Source organism: Xenopus tropicalis, chromosome 5 (genome assembly GCF_000004195.4).
Source record: "Xenopus tropicalis strain Nigerian chromosome 5, UCB_Xtro_10.0, whole genome shotgun sequence".
In the NCBI taxonomy this organism is placed as follows: Eukaryota; Metazoa; Chordata; class Amphibia; order Anura; family Pipidae; genus Xenopus; species Xenopus tropicalis.
In genome coordinates this window covers 96700072-96715860 of record NC_030681.2, presented here as the reverse complement: position 1 = coordinate 96715860, position 15789 = coordinate 96700072, and the positions used below count along the sequence as shown (strand labels likewise).

General features: G+C 38.5%; 1 protein-coding gene across 1 annotated transcript in view; it reads right to left on the bottom strand.

Moving 5' to 3' along the window:
• Positions 1-13720, bottom strand: part of gclc (glutamate-cysteine ligase, catalytic subunit) — a 28640-nt gene extending 14920 nt beyond the window's left edge. Inside the window, 2 exon segments of the mRNA NM_001079335.1 lie at positions 882-994; positions 13356-13720. Coding sequence (NP_001072803.1) covers positions 882-994; positions 13356-13505 — 263 coding nt within the window. The 5' untranslated portion in view covers positions 13506-13720.
• Positions 13721-15789: the final 2069 nt, after the last annotated feature.

Genomic DNA, 15789 nt, shown 5'->3' with positions numbered 1-15789 from the left:
ATAATAATGTGAATCACCATATTTAAAGTCTTGTTTTGCCTCCAGTGAGGATTAATTATATTTTAGCTGAGATTAAAGGAAAAGAAAAGGTAAAACCTAAGTGAGCTTTATCAGAAAGGTCTATGTAAATTCTCACCTCACCTGGAAACTTAGGGGCATATTTACTAAGCAACTACTAAAGTCGGATTTTTTCTTACTTCTAGATAATTTCGAGATTTACATGTGGGTTTTCACGAGAACTTGATTTTTTTCTTTAATATTCCCAGAAAAATTTTAGTTTTTCGAAAATAACTCCCATATTTTGCGATTTATTAATGTTTAGTTAACTTTTTTTTGTAAAATAAAAATTCGACAGGTTTGATCTGTCAAGTACCATTGAGTCCTAGGGAGGCTTAGAATAGCAGAGGAATAGAATAGTCAGTGACAGCCTGTCCTTAAAGAACAAGTTAATCCCCTCATTGTTTTCAATTTCACACCATTCAAGGGAAAGTTAATCCCATCATAGTTTTCAGTTTCAACTGAACCTTAAACACATTATTGTTTTCCAAAAATGAGTGCCAATGCTCCTAAAATGGCTGCTGGAGCAATTCCTGTTTGGGAAAATGAAAAGGATTCATGGAAAGGAATGTCCCTTTAAACTCAAATTTTTCAAGTTTCATCAATGCTTTCAACTCGAAAAATTCAGGATCTTCGGGATTTAACTATGCAATTTTCGTATGAACGATTTAAGCATTATTGTGACATTTTAGAACATCAGAAATTATTGTGGTTACTCCAAATTTTTACCATATCGTGTTTGAAGCTTAAAAAAAAAAAAAAAAAATCGGATTTTAGTAAATGTGCCATTGTATAGATAGGTAAAAAGAAAATGAGTTACTCACTTTGGATTTATTTTTTCACCTCTGTCTTGGAGAGTGTCTAGTATCTCTCCTCCTTTAAGAAGCAAGCGAACCTTTTTATTGGCATGGTCAAAAGATACCAGCATGTATTCCACCTGTGTAGAGAACAAGACATTTAAATGTATTTTTTTTTTTTAATCTATATTCTGGCAAAAACTACAAGAGAGTTTACTGGTCTATATTTTAATAAGGTCTCAAGCTACAGAGCAAAACAATAATAAGAATTTGGTGTCAACTGCCATGTAAATCAAAGCAGGCATCCTTTTCAGCAATTCCTTTCCACTATGTCTAACACTTTCTCCCAGGGGTGCTGGGATTATGCACATGCTGTTGGGTGGATTTTTGTTGGCCCAAGGTATCAGGAACCCAGTTTTTAGAGTAATCTGCCACCTGGTATGGCTCTAAAGCAACTGTCACTTACTCCAAACCAGTGACGAAAAACAGGAATGTCACAAGTGGGCTGAAGAATAAAACACAAGCATATACAATATCATCAAAAAATAGAGAAGCAGGATGTGTATATCTCAGAGATTTTTAAAAGAAGTTCGTAAACAATTCAAGATACTAATTAATTACATGAAATACCTATATGTGGGGCACCAGCATTTTTATTAAATGGAAAAAAAAGAAAAGAGAAAAAGAGAAGAGAAAGAACGAGGCCACAAACTTCAATGTCTACTCCATCTATACAATAAACAGGAGACTATGGAAAGTAAATATATAGGGTTGTCACTTTTATACCCGACATGACTTTTTTTAGTCCAGTCAGAATAATTCATGAAGAGTGGGGCAGGTATTGGTTGGCTTACAGACTTACTTGCCAAGAAAGGCTATTTCAGAAGACTTGGGGGCCCATTTACTAAAATTTGTATTTCTTTCGTTTCCCAGAATGGTACTATTAAGCACTAAAAATTGTGCATTTTACTAATTACCTGAATAAATAAATGTCTATATTTATCAAGTGTAAAAAAGTACAAATAACACTAATAGCAAACTTTGTTATCCAAAAGCTGCCTAGGTCATGTAGAAGTCATAGGGAGCTATCCTAGGCAACTTGTAACAATCTCTATTTAATTTGCTGGTTTTAGAGGTTTTTTGTGATTATTTTTTTGTGCAAGCGTATTCTTATTTGCTCCACATTTTTATTCATTCGTGCTTTTTTTATTCAGATGTTTTAATAAATAAATCAACATGCCTGCTTTTTTAATTTGTAAGATTTTTTGTGGTTGAAAAATCCATAAAAGTTACACAAATTCGAAATCTGATAAATGGGCTTCAGTGTATACAAGAACGATGAGATACAAGGATTTGCAGGTTGGACCTCACAAGAAAAACAAGTTAAAGTGCACCTATCACCCCCATATTGTTTTCCCCACCAGGTGCAAGTGTGCAGTACAGTGAAAAGCCAAATGTGCAGGGGGCATGGCGCACAGGGAAGAGCAAAGAAGCACAAGGTGATGGTGATGTGGTACTCCTACATAAGTACCCAGGGCCAGTGCATTTTTCAGCAAACAGAACCACTGGTCTGGGGTCTCAGGTAAGCCATTATAATTATGGAAGGGGGTGGGTGTCTGAAATCTGGGACCCACTAGTGATTATTCATTTTCAGATAACAAGTATACATTTACACACTGACAGAACACACACAATCAACTACTTTTCCATCTGCTGATAGATAGGCCTCAGTAGGTACATGTATCCTAGGCCTCTCTTTTATCATTCAGAGAAATTCGTGACTTACAAATACTCAGATGAGAAGCAGCCGTACTTTACATGTGTAATCTAAATGTAAATAAAATTCATGGTTTATAGAAAAACGTTTCAATAACCCGTCTACACACTTCCATTTATCTGTAAGTTATAGTATGGGGGAGGGTAATCAATCCTGTAATTCTGTGGCTGCAGTCTGTCGCTTCGCTTCTTGTACTACCAAATGTTTGAAAAGCATTGTTTGGGGTGGGGACACTGATAAATTCTTTAATGGCTAGCCAAAATTAAAAAAAAAAAACACTTACGATATGAAATTACAGTTCTGAATGTTTACCAATGAATGCAGTGCTCTGCTCTTCCACTTGAATGAAGCCCTTTGAATCACTGCCATAGCAAGAATCACAACGTTTGTAATGAAGTTTTAGACTTGCTGTTGAGAAAGGGTTTAGACTGGCTTTTTAAAGAGGGTTCCTCCCAAAAGTACTGCACATCAACATGAATGCCAGTAAGTACCGAAAAAGCCAAGATGTACTCATTAAAATAAACAAGATAATCCTGCTTGTAAGAAAACACAATGTGACAATCATCAATAACTGTATAAAACAGCTCATTATACTGTATTACTGCAAAACTGCAATATGCTTTTGGGTAAACTTATCTCACTAGACAGAGTGAACTGCATCTAATACATAAAGTTTAATGTAGTTTTTTTTAAAAACCACAGTATATGTTATAGGTAAATGACCCCCTTTTTACACACACTCATTACATTGGGCTTATATTAACAAAAAAAACATTTTATATATGTTTTTTCATATACCTGTGCTTGCAGGGCCAGATTATCTCACCCTAGACACAGGGTGATCTAGCCCCCCTTTTTCCTATGTTACATTGTGAAGTGATACATTCTAGATGTGAACCACCCACTATGGAAAGCAGGTGGACTTTAAATCCCAGAATCCATCACTTCACAATGGAACAAGATGAGAGAGGGATTGCATTACATCATGAGATTAAGGGGGGTTGGGACATGGTTCTAATAAGTAACAAATGTGTGAAATTGGAAGTTTAGATAGTGTTTTTACACCACTATCTCTTCAACTGAAGAGCTCATGTAAAAAAAGAAGGTATATTTACTCTTTTTACATTACATTGCTTACTGACCAACACATACAAGTAAAGCCTAAATCTTTGGAGATCCATGCCTAGTTGTTCCTACCCTAAGAAGTAACTTTTTATAGTTTCCATGCTGGGGCCTTTGATTTTGTTAAATTTGATTTAAACACTTTATATACAGTTTTGCAATCAAAACACTCTTTTTAGCAATAGGTATGTTTTTGTGCTCCAAATTATTGGCAAACTTTTCAGTATATCCAGTACTAACAATGGACATACAGCACACAGATCCATTTCCTATTGGCAAGTTCATTGCTTTGAAGAGACCTAGAAATCTTTAAACAAAACTCAAAAAAAAAAAAAAGAAAAAGCAAATCCCAATTGCTAAAAAAAAAAAAATGAGGCTTTTATGGCAATGTTCAGAACATACTGGAGTATCAAAAAGGAACCAAAAAGCTCTGAAAAAAAGAGATTTGATCTAAAAGAGTAGAAACCTAGACAGTTAATACTGTATTCTAACTAATATTTTCCAGTTTCAAAATTGCTATGGGTATAGCGATTGTCTACGCAGTGTCAGATCCCAGATTAAGTCTAAAAACAATATCTTTCCAGAAGACTTGGCATGCTGCACAAATAAACTAAACTGGCAGCGTGAGAAACAATGCTTAGAGTTATGTTGTTATCTTCACTTCTACTGGCACAGTTTTACATATGTACAGTACTGATCCAATCGAAACATTATATTTATAATACAAGCAACAGAATAAGTACAATGCAAGATTGGAAACCTTATTAAGGAAGGACTTAGGACTTTAGGTTCTTTAGCTCAATTTTTGTCCTTTTTAGTCAATCCAGCACTCTATTCTAGCTGTTTCACTTTATAACAGGGAAAAACTGACCCTGTCCATGATTATACAACTGCTAAGAAAAGAGGAAAAACATGTACTCTATAACCAAAAACAATCCATCTTCCACCTATGGAGCAAAACTATGATAGGAACACGCCTTTGTTTAGCCATTCCTCCAGCTTGAAGGGAAGAAATAAATCCCTCAGCATAACTAAAAACCAACAGTTATTTCTGATGCCTCAGTGCATATGTATGCAACACGTTGCTCACAGCCCCTTTTAATGTTGTTCCCAGTGGCGTCAAAGCAGGTGCTCATTTTTAAAGAAACAGTATACACTCTTTTCAACATTAGCTGAATGAGTAGAGTTTGTGCAATACTTTTTGTCTACTGTTGTAATTAAGAAATATCTAGAGTTTTATATTTCTGACACTAAACAATAAGGGGGCCATTTGCCAGTTTCACTTTAGTACTTCCTGTCACTTCTGGTCCCAAAGAACTCCAAAGGAGATAATAACACTATTTACCATTTATTGACTAAAAGCCCCTGACAATGTGCTGCTGATAAGCTGCTGCTAAGATAAGGGAGAGGTTCATTTGTTTAAAGGAGAAAGAAAGGTAAAAACTAAGTAAGCTTGATCAGAAAGGTCTATGTAAATACAGCCATAAGCACTCACAGAAACGCTGCACTGACTTCTCTGTGAAAAGATTTCTTGTGTCTGTAATTCCTGTGCCACAGACACACAGCTCTCTGCTCTCTCCCCTATCCTGCTCCCCCCCCCTCAAGAATGCTAAAGAACTCACTCCCCCCCCTTAGGAATGTGGATCTGAGCCAATCAGCAGGAAGTTGACTCATAGTCTTACTAACTGAGCATGTTCACTTGGTCTTTGGTGTCTTTGCAGGAGTGAGGCATTATGGGAACTTTCTTTACACAGCTCAGCATTTTTTTTTCTGCCTGTTTGGCTTCAGATCTTCTGAACAGGTGAAATATGGGGAGACTTAAGGGCAGTACTGAGACAACTGAAGGTATGCCTGGAGCTTGAGATTAACTCTTTATTAGCCTTTCCTTCTCCTTTAAAAGGTAGATAGGGAGCACTAAACAAACTGTCCTGTTTATAAAGGAAGGTGGAGTTGAGGTCAGTGAACATTGCCCAAATTCAAATGAGCTTTAAAATTGCAACAAATAGGAAAATATAGATTTGTGGCTCATAGTTACCAAAAGCATTTTTATTACTACTAGTTAAAACAAAAGTAGCCAAAAGGGTTCTCCGTAGTTAATATGCATATTCTAAAGGACATAAGAGCTGAATCATTTCTTTTTACTAAACCCTGCATAGTAGGGCATATGGCACACAAGTGTTGGCCACAGGTACAGTATTCACCAATTTATAATTTTTAGGTGGGGAAGGGCTTTTTGACCACTGCAGTTCTCCCCAGGACCAAATTTCAGCTGGTGTTTGATTTTTTTACTCAAAAAATGGGACACGTGACAAATATGCTAGTCACGTGTAAAATTAGACAGGGTCCATTTACATCAGCACCCCAGAGAAGTCCCCATCTGACATCACCATCATGTGTATTAGCTAAAGTTCAATCGAGAAAGCCCAGAGGGGCTGTTTAAAAATAGTGCACTGAAATCAATGGGCGTTTTTTTGCCTTCCACGCAGCTATTTTTTTTTTTTTTTTTACCACATAACTTTTTTTTTGAGTCTAAGGGCATTTTTTCACGTCGAAACCAGAGGACAAATTTCGCTCATTACTTTTCCCCCCAGTTTACTAAAACATTGGCAATCATTGGGCAATCATGTATGCACATGGCATTTATTTATACAGTATATTAAAACCATAATTGCCGAATGGGCACTACCTCTGGTAGTATACCATTACAGAGCAGCAAGGAGTCAGCAAGGAGGTACAGTTTTTGCAACCCAGACATGCTACTACACACAGACCTGCATTTTTGCCTGCTTGAGCCTGCTAACCGACCTGACCTGCAACTTCCTTATCCATAACCCAATCCACTGACCACCGTTAAACAGCAAGTGCTGTTGCTGCAAACCAGAAGACACCAGAGGTGGGCGGGGGCAGGGTGCATGCTACTCAGTCTCACTCATTTCCCTGCAGGTTCTTGCCACCAACTTTCAGAAGTAGCACATTAGGTATAATGTAAATAATAATACTGTACTATATAATATTCCCAAAGTTCTATAGTTCCAAAGGTTAAAATACCTGCACAGCTCTTTTCCTGTACTCTCACTTATGTACAGTAGAAGCTATAAACCATTACAACTTAGTTATGTACTTGTACCTTTAAAGGAGAATGCAAGTCAAAATTTAAAAAGCATACTGCCCAATAGCCCTCCTATTGTTTAGTAAAAACGCCACACTTATGGCTCACCTAATCAAATATTTACTCAGTCACACTTACTTTACATTTTCTAGAACAGGCAGCCATCTCTAAAAAGGTATTCTCCCTTCCTTTCCATCCTTGCTTCATACTGCACATTTGTTTCATTCCCTCCCCCCTCCCCTCTGCCAGATACGGTTCTGATTGGCTGGTGGGCATGTGTAGCTCAGAACAGGAGACAGGATCAAGTTACACACATGCTCAGAGAATAGGAAGGCTGCCGCTGGCACCTACAGGAAGGACAGAGATTTCAGTGACGTCACTGTAGTCTTCACACTGCTGTAGGCTGCCAGCACCATATCTCAGAGAAGCAAGCAGGGATCTGGGAATTTAGATATGCAGTAAGTACTTAAAAAGAATGCCTTTAGACTTACTTTTCATTTATATTAACCTTTCATTGTCCTTTAAGATATAAAAAAAAAATGACCTCTGGTGTTTAAATGCCACCTAGCACCACTGGGGTGCCACCACTATACAAGCATTCCTTTACAAGCAGCAGTCAGAGAACATCAGCAACTGTATAAGGAAGGATGCAATAACACAAGAGGGATCAGGAAAATTCTTGCCGAATTGGCCAGCCAGGTAGAGGGCCAAATCATGATGAAGCAATAATTTGGCTCTTGGGTCAACTAATGCATCTTAAAAAGGAACTCCATACAGTCCTCTCTTGACATCTACAGGCTGACTGGGGTAGTGGTCTGTCAGGCTGTCATTTTATTTCCAAACACTAGTAAATAATCTGTCAAATATATGTGCCAGCTACTTTCAGCCCATTTATATCTTTAAAGCAATGTAAAATCCACTGCAAATTGTTTTAGGACCGTTTTTGCTTTTAAAACAGCTAATAACAGTCAAGTACAAAGTCCTTCTTCTTATTATTATTAAATAATAATATGCCAATATGAAGTGGTGTATATGACCAAAAACTGTTTTTATTTCAATAATTTTTATTTGCTTTTTTAACTTTTACAGAACGGATATTAAAGTAAAACATTTTCATAATAAACAGCTTATATCCTAAGCCAAAAACTGTTTTTAAAAAAATGCATTATGTGTAAAATGATCTACTGGTAAAACACGTGGCAGTAGAAAGTGATTTTATCAATGTCCTTATACTCGCTAGATTATAATTATAAATAGATTTTAATCAGATGTAGACTTCTTCCATGTCTATGCTACGCAAGGCTGGTTTTAGAGTAAGGAAGAGTGGGCACCTACCTAGGGCCCCAGTATCAAAGTTTGCTTTTTGAAAAATAGCGCAAAGGGCATGTTGCACTGCTTACAAAAAAAAGATATTTCAGGGACATACAACCTCTTGCCCCGCAGTCTGTTAAACTAAAGTATGAGGTTATGCTGGGATTTACATTTTAACAGTTACAGTGCTGTATGTTTTGCATTCCTGAATTAAAATTATCTCCACTTAAGACGATTGGAGCACCAGCCTTTCAGCAATGCTAGACACCTCTATTTGTCATGATTTTGCCTTGTACCAGCAATTATTGCCTGAAATATGCCTGCATTAGGTCACATGCATTTTACAGTGGTCAAAACAGCTTGGTGTATATTTAATAAAGAGTGAAAACATGGCTCGCCTAGTAAAATGCCACCAGTTTATATTCACTTGTATGGGATTTTTAGGATCATGTTTTTTTTTCCCCTCAACATTCAAAGCGTACTTGGGACAGGGTGTATTTGTAATACTGACTTAGCAGAATGCTAGATGACTGTTTCAGAACTGAAACAGAATAGCTACAGAAGTGCATTGTTCTGCCAAATAACTTACAAAACCTTCAACAAAACATCTTAAAGAAAAAGGAAAAGGTAAATATCACTGGAGGGTGCCAAAAGTCACCTTTTACCCTGGGCTAGAGAAAACCATAGTAATAGGAATATTCTCTAATAAGTCTAGTTTATTTCCCCACTTTAATAAAACATTCAAGATTTTTAGCCTCATTGATAATGAAAAAAACATTATATACTTGCTGGCAAAGAAGTTTTTTTCCATGACAAAAAGTGACTATTAAGTTTAAGCATCTTATTAAATAACCTATTATTAAGGAAAAAAATACACGAAAAGTCACTCGCTCATTTTGTCAGTTTTCTTATACACCTTTTTTTCCCCCCTAGATAACGATTTTTATAAAGCACCCTTCCTGTTAGTTGGCCCATGCCAGTGCTGTAATTAAACAGTTTGTCAATAAATAAAGGTTACACATTTTTGCACTTAAAAATTAGAAAGATCCTGTTAAAATGTATGCAGAGACTAAAAGAGTATGTTATGTGAACATTTGACACTGGCTCTTTAATAGCACACAGTAATCATCTCTCTATGAAGTTCACCAAAAAAATCATGTTCTCAAAAACCATGAAGCTTGTAAAGTTACAAAAATAAAACAAAACACTTTTTATTAGTTATAAGCATATTAACACAATTACAAAAGTGACCATGTGTAACAATACAGGAAAATGTGTTTAGTTCAAAAGTACACACAGTAACACTAGGCAGTTTCAAGGAAATAATCTTATTAAAATACATACATCTGCTTAACTGTCAATTATGAATAATAGTATATTCCATAGGTCACAATATACATATGATTGCCTTGAAGAATGTTTTTAGTCCCATGTTGCCATCTGCTGCTGTGCTTCAAGACAATACACTATTGACTGAAGGATATTCCTTTTGGGAACATACTAAACCCGATGGAAATTATTTGCAAGTTGCTTAGTATGGGACGTTTCTCTCCACACTTACCTGTACATAAATGTAGTTATGCGGCAAGGGATTTTGTTCATAATACCACATTAAATTTACACGAATATTTAAAAGGTCCTAGTGAAATAAAATATAATTCTATATAATTTTCCAAAATACATAATTTAAGAGGTTTTAGATTTTATTGTAAATGCAAATTAATGTGGTAATTTATGTGGATCATTGTTTATTGGATTTTGAAGTTTTGTTTGACAAATGACCTTCCTAAAACTACTCTGTGTTTGCAACGTAAGTATGACTCAGTTGGTCGGTGTATACAAATGATTATTGTATAAAGTGTATTGTGTTTACTTTTCAGATGATAGTTTTACTGCACAAGTAAATTATTTACCACACAATATCATTTGTTTGGATCTTATATAGAAACAAACCATATCAGCAGTTAATATATTGTTATATAGTTAATTGTAGTTGAAAAAAAAAAAAAAAAAATTAGTCTACTAATTGCAACCTTCCATATGACCCCCAGCATATATTGAAAACACCTTAATAGTATGCCTGAATAAAGGATTTGCTTTTTGGACATTTAAGCCGTGAGTGCCTTCTATCAATTTTATATATATATCTATATATAATCTGTACTCAACTAATTTTAGATTTTGAGATTACTATAGAAAAGTTAGCTTTTAGTCTGTTATAGAATGCGCTATTCCTAGCAACTTTGCAATTGGTTTTCATTATTTATCTTTTATAAAATTCTTGAATTATTTTCCTTCCTCTTCTGCCTCTTTCCAGCTTTCAAATGGGAGTCACTGACCCCAGCAGCCAAATACTAGTGCTCTGTGAGGCAACCGTTTTATTGTTATCGTTACTTTGTATTACTTTTATTTCTACACAGGCCCTCTACTGTTTCTTGCTCAACCCACTGCCCGGTTTCTAAGGTAAATAAGACCTTAGCAACCAGATAGCTGATGAGATACCAAACCTAAGACCTGCTGCACAAAAAGCTAAGAAACTGAAAAGGTATTAAAATTAATACCAATTGCAAATGCTCTCAGAATATCAATGTCTACATCATACTAAAAGTCAATGTCAAGGTGAACTATCCCTTTAATAGAATCTGCCTTCACAACATCGCTTAGCAGGGAACAGCCTCACTGCAAAGAACAATTTTTGTAGTCTAAAGTGAAAGTTCAGTTCATTAAATCTAAATGGGTGGCCTCTTAATCTTTTCTAGGTTTAAAAAGATTTCCTGCTGTCTGTTGTCTAACATGCTTCTAACTAGTAATCCTGTACCCTTGCAGGTGAGAACACCCCCAGCCTTTACAGTCTGCCCTAAGTAGTTTAATTATTCAGTTTTTTTTTTACCAGTTTAGTAGCACATCTCTGCACCCTCCTCCAGCTCATTAATATCCTTCTTGGGGACTGAATTCCAAAATTGTACTACAGGTATGAGACCCCTAATCCGGAAACATGTTATCCAGAAAGCTCCGAATTACGGAAAGCCTGTCTCCCATAGATCCATTTTAATCTAATAATTCAGAATTTTAAAACTGATTTCCTTTTTCTCTGTAGAAATAAAACAGTACCTTGTAAATGATCCCAACTAAGATATAAATAATCCTTATTGGATGCAAAACAATCCTATTGGGTTTAATTAATGTTTTATTGATTTTTAGTAGACAAGGTATGGAGTTCTAAAAAACGGAAAGACCCCTTATCTGGAATACCCTTGGTCCTGAGCATTCTGGATAACAGGTCCTATACCTGTACATACTCAAGGTAAGGCCTTAGCAGGGATCTATAAAGAGGTAAAATCCTCATCCCTTAAGTCAGTGACTTTTTTATGCAAGACATAATATGACTGTGCTCCACCTTAAATTTTCTTTTGTTACATAAATCATGTAGCGATCGTAATGCATACAAACCTGGCTACACCTGCTCCTTGTGCAATCCAACCTGTCACTGCAGTTTTACATACAGCATGGCAGAGGCCTCCCACTTTGCAATTTAATGTTTTATAGAGCAGAAAGCAGCAAATTACCCCAATAGTAAATGCTCTGACCTATCTGACAACTAAAGCTCTGACTTATTGTGTGCAAGGGGACTGAATTGTGAACTCCAGTACAGGCTTGTATTCTGGGTAAACGCTCACAGTAGATTTCAAGAGTAAGTGCATCCACTGACATGCTTAAGGCACTCATCCTGTAAAGGCTACAAAAACTAGCTATTAAAATACCAGGTAACTGATGCAAATTGATTCCAATGGCAACAACTTGTAGATCAGAAGTTTGTCTCAGGACCTGCAATTGCTACTCTTAAATGGCAAAATGCCAGTTGGAAGCAATTTGTGGTTATCAAAAGTATTTTGACTACCAGCATTGGATCATGGGTCAGAATACCTTTTATCAATTAGCCCAAAACAAAAAATACAAACTTCACATGGAGCACTGGATTGAAAGCTCCTCCCCCCCATGCAAAAACAAGTTAACGCTCCTGTTTATAAGGGAGCAAAGTAGTAAGATTATCTGGTACATTAAAGTTTTCAGCAACATGGTTATCTACTATTTATAAACCTTTAAAAACCTTCTGGTGGGAATGAATAAAAGTGCAGTTATTGTCAGAGCAGCATCCCATTATTTTGGCGGCATTTCAAGTGGCCAGGTAGTAAAACACAAATGACATCTGCGGTGACATTACTATAAGTCTGAGCTCACAAATATATTTCACTGCTATGTAGATATTAAAGCTAAATTTCCTTATGAAGAACTTCAGTATGTTATGAATAGACCCCAAATTTTCAACTACAAGTTTGGTGAATTGCTCAAAAAAAAAAAAAAAAAAACCCAACAACATAAAACGGTTTTACTTCTAGAAAAATATTATAATAGCCATGTCCCAAACATGTTGTTGCAGAGCAATCAAATCCCCTGTCCAAGTTAGACAGACATTCGCCATCAGTTGTTCCCTCATGCTGGCCCACTCCCTTCTTCCCATCTATTTGCCTGCTGCTACTGGGAGGGACCGGAATAACTGGGATCACTATGGGACAGGTCTTTCCTGTGCCAGGGACCATCAAGAAAGTTTATCATACTTCAACAGTCCCAACAAGAAACATGGGCTAAAATTTCTTTCATCCATTTATCACTTGATGTCAACCCCACCCCCTCCCCGATATAATGTCCCCAGGACTACCCAAACCAAAAACCATAGTAAATCAACAACCAAAAACTTCCATGGACAAAACCATCTAAGGGTGCAGAGGAAGAGGAGCAGCAGTGCACACAATGCCTACTAATGCAAACTGCCACCAAAATGGTATAAATATAGATAACAGCCATATTAAAATGTACAAAATAACAATACATTTCAATTAAGTTCATAAAAGCACTCAGCCTAGGGCCTCTTGCTTTTCTATGGGTAAGAAAATGCTCAGTGACTTTTACTAGCCTTATAAATGACAGTAGGGTGAACATTACAACCTATACATAAGTATAGGTCTGGCACACAAGTTTGGCTTTAGGGAAAGAACAAGTAAAATCACATTCTAATGTCAGAAAGAAAATGGCATATCTCTAAATGATACAGTAGTATCTGGCTGATAACGAGTTGTACTTGCCAGCCAGCAGTTAAAGTGAAAGGAACATGCACAATACTCACCTCGTCTCCCCATTTAAGCACGTCCTTTTGCCGCTCTTTCAACTTGTGATAGATGTGCAGGAACTGGACGATACCGTGCTGCCGGACATGATCGGCATACTTCTTGGTCTCTTCCCAGCTTAGAGGGGACCCCTGTGACAGCAGACCCATGGCGACTGCGCTGCCTTATTCTGTTCTTCCTTCTTACGCTCTGGAGGGTGGGTGAAACACACTAAGCAGGCAGCTATACTAGGCACTGCAAACCGGCACAACACACGATAAGACGCTAGTCTGTCAGTGAGTGCCAAGAGAAGCCCGTCTTAGTGCAGTCGACACAAACAAGTACAGCTAGTTGGTTAACTAACACTTCTCCAGAGCAATGTATTGTACAGAATGCGCAGCTCACCCCTATGTATCCCGCCGGTATGTCACAAGGCTCCTCCCAACGTGTGTGAGCCAGCATTGGGGTCACGTGGTGCAGCTGTCACACGCTCTGTATATACACCCGGCTCGGGAGGAAGGCGTGAAGGTGCGTGAGCGGTCGCTTCCCTCGTGACGTCACCGGCACTGTGACTGAGCACTTTTAGTCTCCTAGTGCTAGTGGCCGTGCAAATGCAACGCCTGTTGCTATGGGAAAGACTAACGTCCTGTGTGCGGGAGAACTATGTGTTTAAGAGTACAGAAAATAGTCCCTCAGAGAGAACGATAGAATGTGACGATGGTTTATAATTGGTTAACAACGTGGCTGGTTTGTTTGCTAACAAGCTAAAGATGAGTAATACATGAAATAAAATGGCCGTGTGGCTATCAGCAAATCGCTTGGCACAGCATGACTCTGCAACTTTCCGCTAGCTGTGCGGCCAGTAATTGGTGCGCAGGATCTGGGGCAGGAATGCAGAGTGCTGGCAGCGGCTGCTCCCCCCTCCTAGTAACGAAAGTGCAAGGTTCTAGGAATTACAGAACGTCAACTAATGGCACAGCTTAGACGCTGCGGTTTAATGTTGGCTGATTAGCAATGACTTTTACAGTTGCATCATCTAACCCACAGTAAGTGAACAAGTGGCGACAAATACCAAAAGCTGCCAGACTGAGACAGTCAGGCAAATTACACTCATGTTGCCATAGAAAGATGGTTACTAAGTTGTTTAAAACAGTAAAACTGCAAATTAAGCTGGCCATACCAGCACCAATATGCGTTTCGTGCAGTTTTCAGTGTGTGAGCTCACAATTATGGGCATACCATGGCGATTGGTTGTTAAGTTGATCAAACAGGTTTGAAAATTTTGGTTGGAAAACAATAAATCTGTGCATGTATTGTGTATGGAAAATATCCTTGGGGACCTTCCATGCTTTCCTGGAAGTCCCTTTCATACGATTGGTCAGGGGTGGGCCAAGCCATCCGGGCGCCCTAGGCAACCCGGTATGCCGCCTCGCCCCTGCACCAACCCTCTCCTCGGGTGTGCTTTAGCACATATGTGCAGCTCTGTCAAGCGGTGGGGGTGGGGGTGCAATGACAAGGGTGCACGGACTAGGGGTAAGCAGGAGAGGCAGGTGTCTCCTCTGCCTACCCCTAGTTCTGGCCCTGCGATTGGTGTCTGCAATTATTACATATTTCAGAACATCCTCCAAATTATTTTTAGTGCTTTAGCCTATAATTTCAGTCTGAATGTTAGTTTTAGATCGTTGCTATCCCAAAGTTTGTCGGAAGAAGACTAAAACCTGAACGGGTATGGCCAGTTTTACTGTGGTGCCCTGATTGCATGAAAGTGAAATATAATTAGGTCAACCTATCTAACTGGACTTTCTAGAATCGTCTGGTTTTCACTCAGTTTACTCAGCTTGTCTGTCCAGTTTTGAACCAGCTAGGTTTTTAACTGGACTATAGTTTTTATTGTGGAGGCCCTGTTCCTTAGACCAGCGTTTTTCAACCACTGTTTAGTGTGCCGCGAGATGCTGACTGGTGTGCCGTAGGCAGGGCCGCAATTTTTACTTTCAAAGGGGGCCCGGCGATGCTACAGTTTTTCTTAGTAGCTCGGGCCCCCTTTAATAAAATCCGGGCCCTGTCATTGGTTGCGCCCCGTGTGTACGGGTGACGTCAGTACGCACGGGGCGCAACGTTATAAAAGGGCCTGTGTGCGGTCGCGTGTAGGCAGAAGTGCAGAGGCGGCGCGCCTGAGGGATACGAAGATGCTGCTGAAGCCACCGGAGAAGCCGCCGAAGAGCAGAAGTAAAATGCTGCTGGGCACCAATGTATTAGGGGGGGCCACGTGGCACACTGACTTATGGGGGCACTGCTGCTGGGCACCAATGTACTAGGGGGGCTGGCTCTTGGCACCAATGTACTGGGGGCCACTGCTGCTGGGCACCAATGTACTAGGGGGGCACTGCTCTTGGCACCAATGTACTAGGGGGGCACTGCTGCTGGGCACCAATGTACTAGGGGGGCACTGCTCTT